This window comes from Bradysia coprophila, unplaced genomic scaffold (genome assembly GCF_014529535.1).
Source record: "Bradysia coprophila strain Holo2 unplaced genomic scaffold, BU_Bcop_v1 contig_583, whole genome shotgun sequence".
Lineage (NCBI taxonomy): Eukaryota > Metazoa > Arthropoda > Insecta > Diptera > Sciaridae > Bradysia > Bradysia coprophila.
This window is the reverse complement of record NW_023503823.1, coordinates 240,444-263,597: the sequence shown is the minus strand read 5'-3', so window position 1 is coordinate 263,597 and position 23,154 is coordinate 240,444. Positions and strand designations below refer to the sequence as shown.

The following is a 23,154-nucleotide window of genomic DNA, read 5'->3' as shown; positions in this document are numbered from 1 at the left end:
TTTAAGGCCCATATTTTAGTAATTAATTTCTTCTTCTTCTTTTGTCTTTTTTTTTTGTCTAAATCAATTACGTTACTTTTTAAAAGCATAGGCGTTCGTATTTTATATTTGTTTTTTTCTTCTTTAAAATATATTTTCTCTATATATCTCTCTCTGTTTTTTGTCTTAAATGTATCTCACAAATTAAATATTTTCTTTTTATGTTCCTTGTCTATATGTTTTGTTTGGATTTTTGTTAGATCTTTTTTATTCTTCCTAATATTCTTGAACTTTTCAATTTATACTTCATTAAAGGCACCTCATTTTTGTAACAAACTTTTCAAATTTATTTATTTATTTGTGTTGTGTTGTGTGTTTTTTAAACAATTTACATTTTGTAGGTTTCAAAAGGTTTAAATTTAAAATTTGTTTTTGTAGTTTTTTCTAAACATTGCACTCTAGTTTCTTGATTTTATGTTTTTAATCTTTATTTGTATTGTTTGAGCTCTCTAAAATCAATCAATCAAATTCGATCAACTCAAAATGTTTTACTAATTTCCCGGCTCATCGCTCTCTTCAAACGTAAAATCTTTTCAAAAAAGACATGATGTAACAAGTGTTAAATGTGTTCATGAAACGTTTTCTTTAAACTAAACCAATTACAATTAGAACACTTACAGCATCGACATTTTCTAGTCGTGCCATACCAACCAGTAGGTAAATACAGCTGAAACAATCGACAAGGCAGTGTTGATTTCATAAGTGGTCTAACTGTTGATAACAAATTTCGACTTTTCGACTTTCTTCAAATTAAAATTTTCGACTGGAATTGTAAACGTTGCGTTCTTAGGCTTGATTTCCACTTGCAAAAAAAGACTCAATTTTGTCCCCGTTTAGCTAAACCACACCTCTTTTCCATTGTTTAAAGAGTAAATGGAGTGAAAATGGAGTGTTTTTTTCGTAAGTGGAAATCAAGACTAAATTCTTATGTCTTCAGTTTTAACATTTTCTTAACGCCGCAATTGTTCAAATATTTTCAATATTCACTCTGATATCGAGCTCGATAATTTATTTTCATTTAAATTTTCTCGCGAGGCCAGACGATGATTTCAAATCAATCAGTTTTTAAACGTCGAATGAAACAATTGCAATTGACACGACTAGGTCTGAAAGACGAAAAGTTGAGTTTTCGTGAATTTTGTTGATCCAAGGCGAAGCCGATGTCAATAAACACACGAAAACGAGACTTCTCATTTTTATTCTGAGTTATGTAATGAATGAGAACGTCAAAAGAAGTGAATGAATTATGAAAAACAAGGTTTTCGACGCATGTAGCATGTAATAACCTATTCTCAACGACAAAGAAAGCATAAACAAACATTCGAGCAACTTCATATCATCAACAACTATTTATTGATGCTATCTTAATTTGTAGCCTACGCACAATTGTAGGCTAAACTCTTAGCTAAGCATACATGCCTCTAAAGGAGGCGTTTTTCGTAACTTAATTTCAGATTAATGATATCTGTTCACCTTTTTTGAATGTTTTAGCTTTCAATAAAAATATTGGTTGTAGTAGTTTGACTATCTCTGAGAAAACTGAGTTGGTCAACTTCTATAACCAAAATCAATTTTTATTGAAAGTTAAAACATTTTTAGATTGCAGTCGTACATTTGTGAAAAATGATTTCAGCCAACCATACATGTCTCTTAAACAATCTTGTCATTTTACTGTATGATAAGCTTGATATAGGGAGGTAAAGAAATAAAATTTGAAATTGAGTTCGTTTTAAAGTTCATGTAAATTTTTCTAATAAATTTTCGCCGTGTAATAATTGTGAACAATTCCCGCAACTCCTACAGTGTCTTCTCTAACACTTATAATATTTGCAATTTTTATAATTTTTAGACAATTCCAGTCGAGTGCACTGATAAAGTTTAAATCGTTTTTCCATAAAAAATATTTTTTTCTTTCTTTTTCTTTTAAATTAGATAACAAAACTATATAATTTGTAAGAAATATGGGAGGAATATTGTTGCTTGCCAACATGATTTTTTCTCTCTCTTTTTTTTGTTATAACAATAAATATATTTGCCTCTAAAAATTTTTCATATTTTCTTTTATCTTTTGTTTGAATTAAAATTTAATATTCTTATGCTATCTACACTAAATCATAATATTATCATACAATTCGTTCTAAGTTTTACTTTAAATTTATTTGTTAAAGAATTTTTTAAATTTCAATAATTTTTTTTGTTTTTATATTTTGTTTTATTTTGCTATCAACTTCAATAAAATTTAATTTTTTTTCTAATTTATTTCTCTTTTTTTAAATAAATACTGTACAATCAATCAATAATAATTATTAAACCCCTTAACCGCTTTGTTTACTTTCTGAAGACGCAAAAGGAAAATCTCAAATATTTTTTTTTCTCCTTTCTTTTTTTAACTCTGTTTATAAAATAGAAATTGTAGAAATATAAATTTCATTTTCTTCATTTTTGTTTTCATTTTTAAAAATATTTAGATTTGTTTTAATTTATAATTCCATTGCTATGTGAGTTTTGTGAATGTATTTGGTCACAAAAGTGTGTTTTAAATAAAATTCATTTTTTGTTTAGTTGGACTGGACGGATAAATCCTTTTTTTTGTTTTTATTTTTCTTTCATAATAATTTTCATTTATTTATCTTATATTTTATACTTTGCACTTTCACGGTTTTTATTTTTTGTTTTTTATTTTTAGTTTTCTTTTAATTTAACTTTATTTTACACTGTTGTTGTGATTTTATATTTAAAAAAAGAAAATCTATTTGAAATCTTGATAATACTTGTTGTCCTTTTAATAATTTTGGAATTGTTAGTAATTCTGCCATTAGAAGCGAATTTCTTATTTTCTTTTCGTTCATTCATTTGAGATTGAGGGAAGGATAAACGCTATTTAAAAAAATTCAGGCAATTTTTAGAGGACTTGCTCAATCGAATTTTAAAAAGTTTTCTCAAATTTCTGCAAACTTTTCTGAATTTAGGAATTTTAATGAGTTGTTTAAAAGAAAATCTTCTGAAGATCTTCTACATTTATCCACCCCTAGTTTGACATTACAACACATGAGCAAAAGCTATTCATTCAAATCTGTACGCCTTATTCGGAATTAGAGAGTTACTTCTCACGAATGACTTATTCAAGAAATCTTAAGATTCAAGAATCTTTTAGGTCTAAAGCGGACATCACGGATTGTAGGAAAATTGTAATTAAATTTCTAATATAAACGAAATTGCAAACAAATTACCAAACGCATAATCGTCAGTGTTGCAGTTCGAAAACAAATTATTTCTTTTGAGATCCGAATCCGACTTCACTTTCCCAATCGAGCGAGGTTTCAATTGCTATGCTATGACGGCTCGGATCTGAAACCCGAAGCTTAGATCAACTGAAACTCCGATTACTTAAAGCTCAAAATAAACTGAAGCTAGGATTACTTGAAGCTCAGATTACCTGATGCTCAGACTACCTGAAGCACAGATTTCCTGAAGCTGGCATGAACTTGCAACCGGAAGACCAATAAAAATTCAGGTAAATCAGGTCCGATTTCACGTATATCTGGGATTCGTTTAAAAACTGACTTGATTTACCTGAATTTCTTTTGATTTAAGATTTCAGGTCAATTCAGAACAGTTCAGTTAGGACTTAATCAGACCTAATTGAATTTCAGTTTCAGATCAAGGTATGCCTGAATTGTTTCGAGTCTTATTCATTAAAATAATAAGAAACCAAAAAATCGAGAAAGCCCTAAAAAGTCTTTCAAATACGGCTAATCATCTGTTAGCGACAAAGACAACAAAAAATGTGCGTTGTTCACAAGTTATTGCTGTGTTATATAGCGAAATAAATGTTAAAACAAATGAAGTAGAAGATTTTGAGTTGAAAACTTAAAGACGTTTCTAAATAAGAGAAGTAGCAGATTCAATGACTGTAATGTGATACGTAGGTCGTTTGTAAAGGTTAAAAATTAGTAATTCGTGACTCAAAATGGAAAATCGAAGCTCTGAAACTAGTCATCTTAATTCAAAGAAGAATTCTTTTTTTCCACTGTATCCATGTTTTCAACTGTTGCACGAACAATGTAATTAGATAGAATTAGAAGAGATTAAAATTAATCAATTTACTCTTTGGAATGTATTTGAAGATAATGTTTTGCCAAAGATGATCAAATCAACAAAGGTGATTCAGGAAAAGTTTTCATAAAACTTTCGTCCAATAAAACGAAAATGGAAGATCCTAAGGTGAAGTAAAATCTAAAGGTCTCGTACGAGTCTCTCAATAACGGACGAAAAGAAAATGATCTATAGTTGCTACTGATGACTTTTGCTTAACAAATGCGAATTGAAATCGTAAACGTTATTGAGTTGTTCGCCGCAAATGTTACATTTCCACGGATTACTTTCGCTATGACAGCCCTTGTGCAAAAAGTACAGCGTCTGATCGGGAAATTCGATGCCACAAAACAGACATTGCAGCATTCGCTTTCGTGATGTTGGAATCAATTCGGTTTCGGGACCCGTCGATGTGATTGTGCCATTGGAAGTGGTCGCAGCTGATGGCGTCGTTTCGGGAGTGACAGTAACGGAATTCTGTTGACTATTATTGGTTGTATTACGTGAAGCTCGATTGCTGGCCCGTGCGGATATTCTCCGCTTCAGATCCTCGCGTAATAATGACTTCAGTGGAGACACCTACGGGAAGTTATTTGCTTAAAATTCCAACAAGAGCAAAACTCCGAATCACATACCTTAATCAGTGATGTAAGAGATGATGACGGAGTGCTGTTATTTGTTTCAATTGAATTATTTGTGTGTGAACTATTTGGTGGTGCTGATGCGTCGTCTTTTGTCCCGTCCGATTTGCGCTGGGAACTGTCATTGTAGTCATCGTTGGATGGTTCCTGTTTGATCGGTATTAAGCTAATCGACGGAGTGATCTGACCATCAACCAATAGATGCCTAGAGTTTTGTATGACATTTCCTAACAGTGACTGGGAGCTGCTTGGAACGTTTGAATTCGAATCTGCTGAGTGAGGTGATGCCGGTGACCCACCATTCATTCGATTAGAAAGGCAAGGCTTAATCTCTAACGCTGAACTAACACTAATTGTTCCTTGGTCGGGCTGAAAATTTGAACATTATTGCATGGTTCGCAGCACGGACCGTAATGTTACACTTTCTCACCTTGAAACTGCTGTCATCGGCCATGGATATTTCCACGTGAGGTGTTAAGAAATGCATTGGTGGCGTTGCATTGTCAGCCGACCGTAATGAATCACCACTATCACTATAATTTGGTTGTTGATTAGCTGCGCCAGCTGATGCAGCGGCCACCGCCGCCAAATAGTTTCCAGCATTCTGAGGATCGAGAGCTAACAGTAACGATGACGGAGCATTCGGTCCCGGATTGTCCAAATCGATACCATGCCGATTGAAGAAGTGAACACGTAACGATTTCATAGTACCGGCCCGGTAACTACACAGCGGACACGTTTTCACTAAATCGTGCTGGCCAACATGCTCGTTCTGAAAGTGGGCTCGCATAGCGATCTGTCGTTGGAAACCTCTATTGCATATGGGACAGTGGTACGGCAGTGTTTTCGTATGAGTGGTAAAATGTTCGGCCAAATGATCTTTGCGAAAAAATCGTTTCTGGCAAACTCGACATTCATACGGTTTGACTCCGGTGTGCCGCATTTTATGCCGGCGCATGTTCGCTCCGTTTGAAAATTTCATATTGCACACATCACACTATCGGGGAAAATTTACGGAATAAAAACGTTGTCGCAAATGTGAACAGTTCAGTGAACTCTCAAACTTACCTCAAACAGCTTTCGAGATTGTTTAGTTGCGTCACTAGGTGGCGGTTGATCATTACTATTCGTATCGTTGTGATTTTCTGCTTCGACCCGATTGGTTGGATTACATTGGGCCACATGGACCAGCAGCAATGCCAACGAGATTGTTTCAAATTCACCGCAACGTTCACATTGCAGTATTTTGAGTCCGTCTTTCGATTCAAAATTCGTATTGGATGCCGTCACTTTATCACATTCTGTGTCATCATTATTATTGTTGTTGATAGGGGACTCTAACTTGACACCAGAGCCCCCGGGTCCTGTACCTGAATCTGGTTCACCAGACATTTTTGTAGCGGCAAATTTGGAATGATTCTGATGTATTTACTGGAATGAAAGAAACAATCGTTACAAAAGATGGAGTGGCAATAACAAACGCGAATACCAAGAGTATTATAAATTCGCAGAAAAGAAATGGTAAAAATGGACATCAGGGTATGAAAAGACTTGCAAGAATTTTAAAAGGTGAAATCATATAAATTCGGGTAAGTCATTATAAACCGGAGCCAATAATCATTGGGCCTTTTGATTAACCAAAATTGTAGGGTCTACCGAAAAACGGAACGAGACAAAAGCGATAAAAGTTAGCAACGAACATCGGCCCAATAATCTTATTTTATTCATTAAGACTAATAGCATAATAGAGTATGCTCGTTTCTGTTTGCGAAAGCCAAGGCGAAAGGTTGTTGCTGAGAAGTAACTCAAAAACTCATTTTTATGGTTTCTTAAGATAATTACATCATCAGACGTTTTTCTGCATTTCATTAATTTGTTGTAACTACTACACTGAATATTGCTGTTCATGGTAAATAGAAAAGGAAAATGCTTTGCATGAATGCGAAGAGGAATTTTGATTTTATTGATTGAAGCACATACGTCTTCTAATAATAGAATCTGAAATCGACATTCTATTCCTTGACTGCTTTAATGTGGAAATAGTTGCGAAGGTCAGATGTGATGTCGATTCGAAGTCAGAAACTAATATTAACCTGTTGCAGATGGTTGTCATCTGTTATCGATAACGACAAAAAATAGCAAACGACAAGCTTTGACTAATGGGGTCTTATTATAGAAAAAAGCATGTTCAAAACAAATGAAGTAAAAGAGTTCTGAAAACAATCTCTGAAAATCTTTCATCAAATAAAGTAAGAGTTTGAATAGAAAACTGTTAAAATATGAATTTCTATAAATTTTCACTTTAGTTTATTGATCTGGTTCATTGAAAGCATTTGCAATTTCTTGGTTCCATACCCAAAAGTTGGATCATTGCTCAATTGCTGCACTGATCCAAAAACCATTTTTCACTTCGTGGTTTATCACGAACCCTTCACATACCCTTCAATGTGACTGAAGGAAATTCTTTACTTTTTCATTCGATTTGTTCGTTTTCCACTGGGAGATGCGGGAAATCAGAAACAAAACTACATTTTTTATTTACATCTTTAAAAAAAAATTCTATTTAAAATCGCTTGATAAGATTTTAGTGCAGACAATTGAGTCGTACAACTTTACTATTGCATAGAAAAATAGGTCAGCATCCTCTTAAATTTTTTGTGTAACAGTAACTTATTAACCGTACGAAGAAACACCTTTGGATTTTTGGCTAAAACATGAAGAATCGATTTTTTTAACTGTGAAAATTCTATGTCTTCAGTTTCGTGGCTGATCACAATGTGAATGTGAGATACTCTCAGAGTTCTACAACAACCAAATACAAAGTATACAGTAGAAGGTTCCAAAAATAACCAAATAAAATTGTACCAAGTCATACAAATCGAAACACTCCGATCCGAAACATGTTTCGAAGACTCTGCAGAATTCTGTGAATCTTGGAGACAGTGATACCGTACATCAAATGAAATGGAAGGGAAGGGAAAATGAATTTTGCCTGGTTTATGGTCCTCATAGACAGAGGACCTCGGCATTGCACGATATTTGTTTCTAAATTTGGTCACCCATGTCAAAAATGGTCTAAAATATCAGTCGATACTGTCCAGAATCTGGAAATAATCTGCAATTCTGGAAAAATTGGTCACTTACATCAAACGCAATGGAGGCGAAACGAAATTTAATTTTGTCTGGTTTATGGCATACATAGACAGAGGACCTGGGCATTGCACGATATTTATTCCAAAACAGGGTCACCCATATCAAAAATAAGTCGAAATATTAGTTTGAAATCAGTCGATACCGTGCAATATTGCACGGTAACGACGGTTTATTTACCCATTTTTCACGCTATTTTTGATATGGGTGACCCTGTTTTGGAATAAATATCGTGCAATGCCCAGGTCCTCTGTCTATGTATGCCATAAACCAGACAAAATTAAATTTCGTTTCGCCTCCATTGCGTTTGATGTAAGTGACCAATTTTTCCAGAATTGCAGATTATTTCCAGATTCTGGACAGTATCGACTGATATTTTAGACCATTTTTGACATGGGTGACCAAATTTAGAAACAAATATCGTGCAATGCCGAGGTCCTCTGTCTATGAGGACCATAAACCAGGCAAAATTCATTTTCCCTTCGCCTCCATTGCATTTGATGTACGGTATCACTGTCTTCAAGATTCACAGAATTCTGCAGAGTCTTCGAAACATGTTTCGGATCGGAGTGTTTCGATTTGTATGACTTGGTACAATTTTATCTGGTTATTTTTGGAACCTTCTACTGTATACTTTGTATTTGGTTGTTGTAGAACTCTGAGAGTATCTCACATTCACATTGTGATCAGCCACGAAACTGGAGACATAGAATTTTCACAGTTAAAAAAATCGATTCTTCATGTTTTAGCCAAAAATCCAAAGGTGTTTCTTCGTACGGTTAATAAGTTACTGTTACACAAAAAATTTAAGAGGATGCTGACCTATTTTTCTATGCAATAGTAAAGTTGTACGACTCAATTGTCTACACTAAAATCTTATCAAGCGATTTTAAATAGATTTTTTTTTTAAAGATGTAAATAAAAAATGTAGTTTTGTTTCTGATTTCCCGCATCTCCCTGTCTCTTCGACTGCCTTTACATTTCGTCCACTCCACACGTATGAGTGAGTACATCGACGCTCTATATGTTTCATTTACTGACAACATGTGCAATGATGTGGAACAAATAAAACTGTAGGACGGCAAACACATAAAAAGTTTAATTGACATGATGGCAATGCCATCGCAATAATTGTAACAATTTTCTATTCAAAGAAATGACTGGATCCTTGGAAATAGCATCTTTATCCTTACACACTCACTAAACCAGAAGCTTGTGCCGAAACAGCAATAGCTGAATTTCACCAGCTGATCAACAAACTCACTCTACTTGTATAATATACAATCAAAACACATTCTAAACAACGAGTTTGCTACAGTTATTCGTCTATGTGCGTACATAGATGACCTCAACGTATGTAGCTTGTCTTTGAATTGTTTTCAATACAATACAAAGGTATTGTCTTTGTAGACCAGCTGGAGATGTTCAGCTGTTCGGCACAAGCTTTAGGTTTAGTGGGTGTACTAAGCATAAAAGGGAACCTTTCACTGAAGAAAATTCTTATTTAGTTCTACAAGCAGCGAGATTTAACACTCAATGTTAATGGGGAATTGAAGTTTTGACCAATTCGAGGCATAACGTTATTCTAAGCAAAAAATTGTCTACGGTGGGACTCTAAAATGCACAGATTTTTTTATACAATTAATTTTGTTGACAAAGTTCGACCCTAAATCGACATAATTTTGCCAGCCGTCTAAAATGTGCCGGAGGCCATTTCCAGTCTCGATGAAAATAAGTATGTGGAAGGTGTTCAGCAGCAAGAACTACATGGATATCGACAATTCTGATCAAAAGAATTTCTAAACACAGTGTAAAATCAAAAATGTAGGGCTGCCATTTTGCAATTTTCTTACGGCTGTACGTTTTGAAGTTTAGACGAACTTATAAAAAGATCAGTGCATTTTAGAGACATAGATACCGTAAATTTTTTTTTGTTTAGAATAATGTTTTACGTCGATTAAAAATAGCTTTTCAAAACTTCAGTCCCCCATTGGCTCGATAATATTATCTAGGTAATCCCACACTGCACCTAGCCATTACCCAAACTATATAGTATGAGTGACGTTACCAATGCGACATAGTCAATAGAAAAATGACATGTGGATTAGCTATTCCATCCCAGTCCCCACTAGAACCTTTAGCAAAGGCACCTGTACTTTTAAAGTACTACTTTATGAGTAAAGTGTTTCTACATCATTTCCATGGGAGCTAATATATTCCATGCAACTGTCATAGTTTAACAATGTATGTTGCGGAAATCAAATGATCTCATATCTGTTTAAAACCTTCCGGTGGTATCGAAATCCTTATATGGCATCAATTCAACAAACCTTCATTACAATCAACTGGAAGGTAATTTAAGGAATTCATCCAGGATTGGTTTGCGCATCTATATACTAATAAAGGTATTCGCGATGTCGCAGCAACAATTTTTGTGAAAAAGTTTCTCATATTTTGTTGTATTTTCCTAAATTTTTTGAATTCTAAGAAATTTAGGAAAATTCGAAAAAATGCTGGAGAATATGCGAAACTTGTTTTCCCTAAAAATAGTCCCCGGTTCACACCTTAGAACGAATTGTTTTTGTATTCATTTTTCCATTCTGAAGATGACAAATTACAAGAACAAAAAAACAACACCTGATGCAAGTGGGTAATGATCTTTAACATTTAACTTAATCGATATTTATGGCCATTTCTATTACACTTAAAGCCAACCATAGTTCACAAATTGCATAATACATTTTTAAGTGAATAGACCAACAGACCTTAAGTATATTTGTTAATATTTGAATAAAGCTCATGTTTTACTTTGGAGAGGAAACAAGTTTGGGAAAAAAAATCTAAATTTTTTTTGGAACAATATTTTGCTAGACCAAAAAAACAACGTTCACCTGTTGGTTATTCGTGCAGCATCATTAACCATGCCATAATGTTTATGCATGGAGAAGAAACAATATTATATATAGGAAAATGCTTATTAACTAATACACGAATAAAATATGAAACATGACACAATTCGAAAAAAAACTTTTCTCTCCGCGGCTCTATAGGTCGACATGCAACAATAAAGCAATCATTACAAGAACATAATAAAATGAAACAATCAGTACAAAAACATTACAACAAAACGAACAAATTGCATAAAACAAAATAAAATATGGAAAATATAAATTATAAATAAAAAGAAAAAAACATATTTTAAACTTCTTGTTGAGTTTAATGCTAGTTTTAACTCTCGTAGCTGTAGAGGCATAAAAATATACCTAAATGAAAATAAAATAATTTGTTGAAATAAAAATATGTATAACGCTTAGAGGTTTTACTCTCTTTTCTCTATCTCTCTCTCCTTCTCTTTGTGTATAGTGACGGGACGGTGCGATCAAAACAATATTACTCTTAACAAATGTCTCGTATAATTTCATATTAAAAATGTTTTTAGCTCACTTTTTAGACTTGATTTCTATCAGGCTATAAAATGAGGTAAGTGAAGTACATTACTCGTACATATTATATATATAATACAAGAGGTATAGGTATATAAGTGATAACTGTATAATTCAGACATTCCGACCTATATTTCGCAGTCACAGCACTTGATATATATTTTCTTTAAAAAGTAGAAATACTTTTTACACAATGAACGTAAATGAAACTGCAATAAAACTCTTTTGCGAGAAGAAAAAAAAACTTTCAAATCTTGATCAACACGTCATACTTTGAGATTTTGGTGCAAAAAAAAGAAGATGATGAAGACGACAATGGTACATGTTCTCATTGAACGAATTGTTTAAATATTGTACATATAGATTTCAGATCGGTTTTCTTGACATTTACCAGAGTTGGGTTGTGGAAGATGGAGAATGATAAATAATTATTAAATATCAAATTTGATGACTAGAAATTAATTTATTGAGAAACTTCTTGTGTACATGGTACTTCGACGAAAATTATAAGATTCTCAAATTTGATTAAAAAAAAAACTAAAAACAACAACAACTTTGAGCAGCGTAATGAAACAATAATTTGTAAACTGAAAATAAAAAACAATTTTTTTTCCAACAATTCATTTTGACTTATCGTCAAAATTGTTTGGTTACCGCGTAGAAACCTGATGTAAATATTCAATTGTTTAGAAAAATGTAGCGTTTTATGAAAGGTTTTCATAATCACCGAAGAAGATTATACAAGTCGTCAATGCCCGATGTGCCGAGCAAAATTAAACAAAATTGCAAATTAACGTCATATAGTCACATTGCCCATTAGTAATTGCACAGTTAAAGGTTTTGTCCATTTCAAGCAATTAACTTCTCGAATGATAAATGACTTAATTCAAAGAATTTTCCAAATATTTTTTTACAACAGAAACAGCAGCAAACATTTTTCAAACAACAAACTTAATTTGATTAACATTAACAACAAACATTGTAGTATATTTAAACAAATGTTTATACAATAAGTTGTAACAAAATTTAGTTCAGGGCTTGACATGTGATAGTGGAACGGTAAAAATATTTTCGACTAGGTTTACCTATATATACGGATCAGTTTCATTTGGACAATTTCGCAACCCCCAAATGGCGTCAAGCAACTAGTGTACAGTTAACCTTAATGTGGATTGTATTCAGATAAATCAGTTTCGTAAAACCTGGAGAAAGAAACAGAGAAGATCCTAGTTTATTAATCTTACAGTCATTTGTTATCGACAATGATGAACAAGATAAGCGATGAGCTCTTGGTAGCGCCTCTTTTATAATAGCAAAATGTGTGTTGAAACAAATGAAGTAAAAGATTTTTATTAGCAAGAAGTTACTTTAAACAAACGAAGTAACAGATTTGATAATAATATCGCAACGAAACGGTTGACTAATTTGCTAAATATTCGAGTAAGATGCAAAATTCAACGCCTTAAATGTATATTCAACGCAAGAAGTGTATTTGAGTCTAAATGAAGACTGGTATTTTCCGTTTTTTTTCTTCAGCCTTTAGGATACTAAGAGGCAAAACAAACTAAGGTTGGTGAAGACTTTCTAACAATATTTGGACAAATTTTTTCTTTCTAACAAAACCAGCGATGAGTTTGTTGTTACGATTGTTTTCTTTTCCAGTCTTGCTGAAGGAGCAACACCATCGTTTTTAATGTAAAGATATATTTTTTTACTTCAACTGACAACGAAATCCGATCGGTACATACAGATATACAACCCATTTACATCGAGAATTAAACGGAATTAATTTTTGGTGAAGATTCATCAGAAAAACAAAACTCATTTAAAACTCCTCCTCAAATAAACTCCATATAAAAAACCAGTTCCCAAAGATTTTTTTTGTTTGTTTTACGTAATTATTTGTGATAAGTATCTGTCGATATACACAGAAAGTGGCATTTGAGATGAGTAAAACAGTAAAAGAATTCTCTTCCATTCATACTGATATTCCAAAAAAATATTTAAAAAATTTGTAATTCTATCGATAAGTGTAAATGCATATTAGGTCGGCACAGACAGATTCACAGTAATTCGTTTGTATATTAATATAAGTAGCATGGTGAAACACAGTTTTTTTTTCTCTCTCTCTCTCTCTCTTCTGTGTACACAGGTAGCTGTACTGACAAGATTTTAATCTGAAAAACACACATCCAAATGGCACAATTTACAAGCCTAACTAATTATTGGTTTTGGTGAAATATACCGCTGTCAACACAGTCGTATTTAATAGGCATTTCAGTTTCAACTAGAGAAAACACAATTCCTGACTGAATGATGCAAGACAATCCCAATAACACAATAAATTAAAAGAGAAACCTGTTTAATTTATAAAAATTATTTTCGATAGTAAAGTCCATATCCAAACACATTTCCACACATCTTAGACGTTAAACGCAACATTCATTACCTCACTATCGCATTTCAAAACCAATAACTTACATTAACCATATAAAATTATTAAACTGAAACCATTCGTAAAGTGTGCGAAATCTAAAAAACTTTAAAAAAAAATTTGATTCGAAAATAGGCCAATGACCAGATTTTTGAAAAGTTCAAAACACTCAAGCATAAGAGTTATACAGATATTTCTATATATAAAAAGCGTTTATATATATTTCTACAGGTCGGCATACATTATTTAACTGATTGGGAGTGCGGTGTGACGTTCTATAGAGTAGGGATACCTAATAATTGAGAGATTGAGTTAGTGGAAAAATGGTTGTGTTTTTTGAGCGACTTCTTAAAATATAGAAAATTTATTTATTTCGAACAACGCTGGCATGGAATTGAGATTCAAGTTGAGATTATGTATGCATTGTCTGTATGTTTGAATTTTTCGTTTCATGGTAAAAATATTTTTCGTGGATGTTAAGTAAGTCGTTTCTCATTAATAATAATGTTAATGGACTGAATTACTTGGAGGATTGGTGCATGGAAATATTTATTTTTTTTGAGAAATTGTTTGTATGAGAGCTGCTGGATTAATTGGGTCACGTTTCGTATTGAAAATGTTTGTAGGCTTTGTGTCACAACATTATACTTTTGGTTTAGTTCGAATAACTAAATTTTGTTAAAACTTGCTTGGAATATTTAATCGGTCATTATGTGTTTCCATGTATTAGACCATCCTTATCGGGCATTAGAAATATGCTTACAATTTATTTAACGTAACAGGATAGTAGGATGACCCTTTTGCAAATTTTTAGCCTTCATTTAGACGGAAAAATATTCGTTTTTTGAAGATTTCTCTGAACCAGAATCTTTTTTAGAAAAAGTACAACCATTAATAGCGATGGACCTTTTGCAAATTTGCAGCCCACATTTAGGCGGGAAAATATTCGTTTTTTGATGATTTATTTGAACCAAAACCTTTTTTTGAAGAGGTAAAACCATCAAAGCACGCAAAAGTGTGTTACTTTTAAATGAAAAAGTTGTTTGTGAGTCTTAACTTTACCCAGTTGGAGAAACCTGTGCAGATTACACAAATTTAGACAATCTGCAAAGGTTTCTCCAAGTGGGATCAGTTATAACCAACAAACCAATTTTTCTTTAAAATGTAACACATTTTTGCTTTAATGGTTTTACTTTTCAAAAAACAAAAAGATTTTGGTTCAGAGAAATCATCAAAAATCGAATATTTTTCTTCACAAATGTAGGCTAAAAATTTGCGAAGGGGTGAGAGCTCTTCAGACGAATCAATACAACACTAAAGTGTAGCCTAAATTTGTGCGGAAAAATAATATATTTTTGATGATAACTTCGTATCAGCGTCCTTTCTGAAGTGCTGGCTTTGAGTAACAATGGTAAATATCTGTGGTGGTGTAGCACACTACGAGAAAACTCAGAATTTATGTCAATTTTCGTCAACTATTGCGTTTTCTCGTTGTAGGCTACATCACCACAGATATTAATTTATCATTGTTACTCAAAGCCAATCTTAATGAAATTATTGTAATTCTTCTTGACACAAAACGATGGTCCCACTTTTTCCAGAAAGAACGCGGATTTAAAGTTATCATCAAAAATCTATTAATTTTGCATATAAAAGGCTTCAATTTAGTGTTGTGTTGACTTGTCTTAACAGTTTTGTCACAAACGGAAGGCTAAACAGTTTTCTATTCAATCTATCACTTCATTTGATCGAAGATTTTCAGGGATTGATTTCAGAACTCTTTTACTTCATTTGTTTTGAACATGATTTTTGCTATATATAACCTCATAAGTTTGTCGTTTATTATTTCTGTCTTTATCGATAACAGATGACAGCCGTCTGTAACAGGTTAACGACAATTTCAACAAACGAAGACAACGACTTTTGATTTCTCAGACTTATGCAATTCTATTGGGTGCTGCAACACACTACCATTGTAAACGTTCAAGCAATCAAGTGTTAAAGTTTCAAACACACTCTAACCGACTTGGCTTGAATTCCTTAAATACAAAATTGTTTTTATAAAATAAAATAAATGAAAGAAATAAAAACTCAAATCGAATTGAAAATATCCATAATATTTTGTAAGATCTTACACACAAATTGACCTCAATTAATTGTTTAACATGGTTTCGTACAGTATACTGTAGGTATATAAACATGGAAAAGAAATTTGAAAATCCCGTTTTTGTGACTTCGTTACCTAAATACAGCCATATTAGCCGTACAGCCGTAGTCCATTTATTGAAATTAATTCTGATCGCACTGTGTTCGCATAGACATTTTTGTGACATAAATGTAACCAATGGCTATGGGCCGTATAATTTTAAAGTTTGTATACAAAAACGCGCGCAGTAGTTGGATGATTACCAATTATAAGAATTGTATTTTGATCAAATATTGCTTAAAGTTAGTGACGTGATGGTTGTAATTTTAGAAGTTTACTGGGATTGCTTGAACATATACACTGTGCAATTCGACTTGTGAGTGAAACAATCGAAACAAGTTAAGGAAATAGCAGACGTTTTGTTTAATTTACCATTCAAGAACCGATAATTCAGTTTTCGTATATACGAAGTGGTAATTTGACCCTGGACAAAGTTTATGTAAAGAGATCTACTTTGAACATCAGAACCGAAGAAGACGAGTAATAGGTAAACTGTTTTAAACTACAGACATGCAATACGCCCAATGAGATTTGGACTTTGATAACTTTTAGTTCATTAGCTTTCATGGTACGGAAGCTTGGATTTCTGAACACTGTAAGCGATATTTAAGGCAGTCAGCTCAAAACATACGTTAATGATCATCCTCCTCATCAATGCTAACGAAATTTTTCTGCATGAGACAAACATAGTTAGTTAGTTAGAGTTGGTGAAGCAGAGCCTCAGCACCTAAGCCTCTAGTGGACCGATTGTGCATACTAACCAGTGTTACCTAAATCTTTGTTGTGTGATTGAGATAATACAGAATAGCACTGGGCGGAAGGCTCCAATAGGTTTCTTCCATCGTACGGTAAAAACGAATTTTGACAGGCTGAAAACAACTGTGGATGACGATTGACATTTTGAACAACCTTGGAAGAAACCTATTATATAGGACAATGTAGATCCCAAAGTTTAAAGCTCTAGCCGAGATGTAGGCTGGATATTTGCATTAAATGTTCAGCTGATTCTATGTCTCCACAGTTGCACAAGCTGTGGGGGGACTAGTAAACAAGTGCTTGTTTAGGAAGCAATGGCCAATAAGAAAGGATGATCTGATATTTTTCCTGCTGAGTGAGAGGAGATAAGTAGAATTCTTGGCGTTGATTTTCATACATTTTCTGATTGTCTAGCGTGGAATCGCAGTGTTGTTTGAACTTTTTTCTTTTCCATTTACTGTTTAGATTTGTGAAGAAGGATGGTGGCCTTTTCCAGAAGGGTTCCAGTGCGTAGACTGGTTTCGTTGCTCCAGCTTTTGCTAGAGTATCGGAAATTTCGTTGCCTTAAATGTTACTATGGCCTGGGCCCCAAACCAGTTTGACCGAGTTATCTTCGGCGAGTTGCTGAAATTTATCACTACACCTGAGGATGGTAAAGAAGTGTACCTATCATGGTCATTAAATGATCTGATTCATGTCATGTTTCGTTTCTGTTGTTTTTCTACCTGTTCAATACAGTACAGCAAATACGCGTCAATTTCTTTTACAAGGAAGAAGTAATATTTTTGGGATAATTTCACATAATTAGGAACTAATTGTCCCTAAAGTTTACGTTTATTATTCACCATCATTAGTCTTGAAAATGGTTGGGATTCATCATCGTTAAGGAAATGAGATAATAAAACAAACAGGTGGATGAACTGGTAATTTTGTAATAGCAGTCTGTAAAAAAAAGATCTTTTCGCAAGCGTATGCGAATGCCATTTTCATGTTAGGAGGCATTCACAAATTAGGTATTCTATTTAGCAGGAAGAAGGGCCTCTGACAAGAGAACACGGTTCAAACATTTTTGATAAATTCTCCATACCTTGATAGCGTGAACATTTCGTCAGTTTAAGAATTTTTAGTCAATTCATACACTACTTTAATAAGTACATTCTAGTTGTGTTGTTTTGGTAGAACAATGCATGCCAATATCTGTTTTAGTAACACCTTCTACAGTCGATGACTTAGAAATAAGTGACGTATCTCGTTTCAGATGTTTTTCAGCTCCCACAAATATGGTTTAACCTCTTTAAACGGTGTTACCGTTTAATGGTGATACCACGCGCATGCGTGTACTTTGTTCACCCGTATAAGCGAGCATTAGCACATATGCTTGTATGAGTGGATCAGCTGATAAACAGCTGAAACTCATTTCAAACTCTCCGACTACTAAAATTGCATTTTTTTTTGCTTTTTGCCTCAGGGCTTATTTTTAAGAATTTAAATTCTAAAAAAATTCCGCAAAAAATGAGATTGTTTTGGGAATTTTCAGAATTTTTAAGAAATGAAATTCCCAAAAAAAAGCCCTGGTTGCCATTGAATTCAATTATTGATGTGATGGAATTTCGAACGAAGAAAATGGGCGAACGGTAATGTGGTCGATGTGGCGAACGAAGTGGTTAGAAGGGCTGGAAGATTACCGTTAAAACCACAATATTTACTAGGGAACATAGATTATTCACCTCACTACGAAGCATAGTTTTAAGTATTTATAGCTGAAATTTTTATTCATGTGCGGGTATTCAATAAATTACGTTCAGTGCAACTCACAAATGATTACAACGCTCATAAAATATTATACAGAACGTGCACACACAAACAGAACCGTGAACAGGTAGGTTACAATAATAACACAAAACTATAATAATTTTACCTCATATGGAACAAGTATATGAACTACTTTTATGCTAACTAAACATCACCGATTTATCAACATTTTTTTTAAATTCTGTATTCGCTTTACTGAGCGCTGACCTTATTTTGAAATGTGAAAACGTGTAACAGGATTTTAAAGTTTCTTTTGTACTTTGTGTATGTGGTTTTTTTTCGGAATCATTTTGTAGTTTAACAGGCGAAACACAAACATTACAATGATAAAACGGAAAACATATTAACATTCGATCGATATATCGCATGTGAGAGGAGAAAGATGTGTTACTACGAAAAATCTTTTACTTTAGTTTAGTCTTTCCATCCATGAGTTAAAACGACGAAGACAAAAAAAAAACAGCATGTTATGAGCCAATGCGGTGGAATTAATAAAAGTCGACGGTGTATATTGCTTCATTCTATTTATGATGAATTCCGAAATGTTATAATATGAAAACCTGTGGCTGTGAAATGCAATGAAGTATGGGCATACTTGTACATTATATACCACACCTAGATAGTCAATATGAGATGGAACATTTTTACATATTTTTCTGCCGTGTTAATGACTGGTTATGATTAGTTAAAGTGTACAAATCTACGCATAGTTTCAGGGACAATACCGAAATTGCATTCGTTGGTGCTTTCATTTAATGAATGCAACTTTAGAGGGGATGTGTTACGTTGACGAAGGAGTATGCAAATCACACTTAATCATTCATTCAAATTGTAAATAGAATTGCCACATTTGGGACGTGATTTTTTCAGATCCGGACTGGAAGTACTGGGCATTTTCAATCTTTGATTGAAACTTACAATTTTTCGGGACTTTCGAAATTTGTTTTAGAATACGTCATCCGGTGAGGTTTTTTGTGTTGTGTTGTGTTTTGTGTCTTGAAAGAAAACCTTGGTAGCCAGTTCAGCCACCAAGGAAATAAAAGTCGGTAAAAAGATGACCGACCAATTTTTGGTAAGACTTCAAAACTGAGTATCTTCAACCAAAAATGTTGTCCACCAAAATTTTATCATAACTAGCCAATCTCTGATCAATCCTTCTTTTAACTTATTTGAGCTTTCTGTTAAGTCTGTAATGAGAGTAGAGGAAGATTGGACTATTGCTGCATCGATACAGATTAGCAAACAGACCACGTGCAGAGAATTTAACAAAAAGACAACAGAGGATGACCTCAGTGCCCAACTATGCGGATAAATACCTCCTTATGAAATCAATCGACATGCGAGATGCTAAAACTGATATATGTTTCCATGATAACGAAAAATAATGAAAGCACCGAGTCTGAGGCTAAAATTGCTTCATATGTTTCAATTCAGTGGGTAACAACAACCAGATTTCGACCTCAAACATACTCATATCCACTCCACACACCATGTCATAGGGACTGAAAGTGAATTCGGAACATCAAATATTTTTTGAAGATAAAAGTCAGATTTATTACAGCAAAATTAGGGTCATATGGTCGTTCGCTGTAATAGTTTTTTGTTATGACCCTGGCGTAGCCCACTATATATCACACAGTTAGATATTACTTTCTAGGCTGCCAATCGTAATCGTTTACTTAATATTGCTTATCAATTTAAGCGATAAATGCCAAGATAAATTCATTAAAACTTGTGAATGAGTGTACCGGTTCTGGACGAGCACATTCGCTAATAATTGTTACCTTTTTGTAAAAGCAACAAAACAAAAACTACTTTATTAGGTTACGAAGGTCACTGATCCTGTAATTAATTATAAAATGGAACAGACAATATAAAACTTGTGAATTGTGACGGATAAGAATTATATTCCCGAAATAAACCATCATATTAGACCGAGAAGCCATGTTCGAAGCAAACTATATTACAGTAAATACGAATGTATACAACATACGTACGTACATCTATAATACACGTTCATTATCCAGTAAAACCCAACATATTTTTAACACATCAAGTATAATACAACCTTGAGTTGTCCAATATAAAAACTATTGGACATGGAACATGTTGTACATACGTATATACAATATAAAATCGAGCACTACGTATACAGAAATATCATCACAGAGATGCCCTTCGGCTGTGTTTTTCATCGAAATTTAGTACTACAATTTGACAGTGTAGCACTAAAGTGCACATATAGAAAACATATCCACAAAAAAAAAGAAATATTATTTCGTTCCTTGCCCCCATCGATGTGACGACATGCGCAGGAGAAATGGCAGAGGAAAAATAAATTTAATATTTTCTGGAATCGTTTCTTCTTTACGCACAACCGAAAAGGACACAACCTCTAAACGGAAAAATTGATTGGAAAGGTCAAGGAAAAACTTTTTCCTTGGTACGGAACATTTGGGAAAAGTATATAATCATGGTAATGGGGAGCTGAAATGTGATTTAGATTGCGCATTTACTTACCAATGGTCTTGTTAATCCTATGACTACTGATTCCTGCTACAATGATGGTGTAACCTCCTGAATATCACACATAATATTTTATTTACTTCCTTATCAATTTTTTCTCTTCTTTTTCGTAATTATATTAACAAAACACAGCACAATTTTTTTTTTGAACTAAGAGCAGCTGACTAAGACCGAAGCATACAAACACAAACTTCAACTTAATGTGGAGATAAGATGAATATTATTTTTTTTCCGAAGACACAGCTAACTGGCCTAATTAGGACGGTGTAATGCTTCGATGCTTACTTACGATGATGGGCAACGTCATTTCAACGAAATGAAAAGGTTTCTGCTTCTTCTACCTCTTTTTTTTTCTTTTCTTACATTGCAAGTGTGTGGCAATAATTGAATTTGGAAATGTAAATCGAACTTGGCCCGAGTATCAATACAACACACGTTTTCGATCACGGCACTAATTTAATTTAATTACTGGATACGTTCGTTAAATACACTTTTTCTTTGAAAAAACAAATATTCTCACTGTTTAGCATCTAAATACCAAGTTTTTACGATCATTTCGTTTGAAGTATATGATGGAATGCGTGTGTGTGTACACATAAAACAATAATTTTTTTCCTATTTATCACAGTAAAATAATTCGCATTGAAACGAAATCAATTTGATGGGCAATGTTATCGAAGTGTTTCGATTTATGATTAACAATTAAATAATGAATTCAATTGTCGAATAAATAATTATATGAAAATAAGTCACTGCCCGACTATCTCCATCGAATAACTGTGTACGAATGACATATGTTTTATCGTTTGACAAAATCACGAGCCTGGCAATCCGTCTCCGAACCGAAATGTCAAAATGCTCGGGAATCCGCCTTCGATTTATTCCCATGGCCAGCATACGAAAGGATTCTTCAATTTTATGTTTGATTTGACCGGTTAATCTGGAATTATGATTTTGAGATAGGTTCCGTTTTAATAGGGAACGCTCGATTTTAGTGTTACTTCTCATTTAATTTGTTTACTCTAATAATTAGAACTGCTGTTTACTGGGATGACTGCGACGACTGGGACTAGCTCGATTAAGTCATTCAATGTGTCAATCGCAATAGATGGCGATACATTTCTTATAGATAAAATTTGAAAACTGGAGGGATCTTACATTATGAATCAGACTTGGACTCATATTGTAATTTTTAGGAAAAAAATGTCTAACAGTGTTAAAAGAGAGTCGAAATTTTGACATATCACCTATGGAGATCAGTTGAATTAACTGGTTTTTCCCTCTGTTTTTACGCTCTTTTAACACTGTATAGTGAAGAGCTGAAGAGAAAAAAAAATTATTCAACTAGTCTCGATGGGTAAAAATTTGTATGGAAAGTCCAGTTAACTCTTATGATCAGAACGAGAGTTCATTTCATTTCATTTATTTCAGTTTCAAAGTGATTACAAATACAAAAACATCTGCGTAGCTCTGGTAGCTCTAGTGTGACGAAGTCAATTCGAAAGAGCTACGAAGAGCTTCGAAGACCAAATAATAATATATTGCCTTGGGGTACTTGTCATACCATATTTTCATATAAATTTTCGAGAATACTCCAAGGAAAGTTAAAATAACTGGTCTAAATTATATTTCCTTCTCTCTCATCATAATTATCTATTTAGCTGAGTTCGATAGGGGTATACACGCTTTTCGACATTCTCTTTTAACACTCTATAAGATTTTTCTCGATTATATCGATCACTGACGTTTATCTTCCATATGGGAAACGGCAGCATATCCAAAGTATATGAACACAATATTGCTATAATTTGGCATTACCTCCTCTTTGTTTATACACTGTGCTGCCGACACAGTCAATTAGTGACAGTTTTGAGAAATATCGTTCTAATCCGCGCTGTATGTATATACAGTCTTAAAGGAGCGTCAAAAAGAAAAAAATAGCCAATTACTATACTGGTCTCGATGAGTGTCAAACAACGACTGATGCGGGTGTTGGTTTGTCTGACAGATGAATTTGTTTTTGCCATATTTACAAAAGTATATATAAACACT

General features: G+C 33.5%; 2 protein-coding genes across 2 annotated transcripts in view; one reads left to right on the top strand and one right to left on the bottom strand.

Annotated features, from left to right (window-relative positions):
• The window catches only part of LOC119083231 (zinc finger protein 271-like), a 700,255-nt gene that overhangs the window by 566,011 nt on the left and 111,090 nt on the right, over positions 1-23,154 (top strand). The gene's annotated exons all lie outside the window — the stretch shown is intronic.
• Positions 1,932-22,153, bottom strand: LOC119083261 (zinc finger protein ztf-16). The gene is made up of 5 exons (XM_037192942.1): positions 21,097-22,153; positions 5,844-6,206; positions 5,206-5,772; positions 4,770-5,144; positions 1,932-4,713 (listed from the first exon to the last, which is right to left on the bottom strand). Exons 2-5 carry the CDS (start codon positions 6,165-6,167, stop codon positions 4,333-4,335), a joined length of 1,647 nt encoding a protein of 548 aa, XP_037048837.1. The 5' UTR covers positions 6,168-6,206; positions 21,097-22,153; the 3' UTR covers positions 1,932-4,332.

Bases quoted from the DNA above. Each gene is read 5' to 3' on its own strand.
- LOC119083261 (XM_037192942.1), bottom strand. From the start codon at position 6,167: ATGTCTGGTGAACCAGATTCAGGTACAGGACCCGGGGGCTCTGGTGTC. The intron at 5,773-5,843 runs GTAAGTTTGAGA...TTTCCCCGATAG, and splicing joins AATCTCGAAAGCTGTTTGAG to TGTGATGTGTGCAATATGAA. The intron at 5,145-5,205 runs GTGAGAAAGTGT...TCAAATTTTCAG, and splicing joins CCGATGACAGCAGTTTCAAG to CCCGACCAAGGAACAATTAG.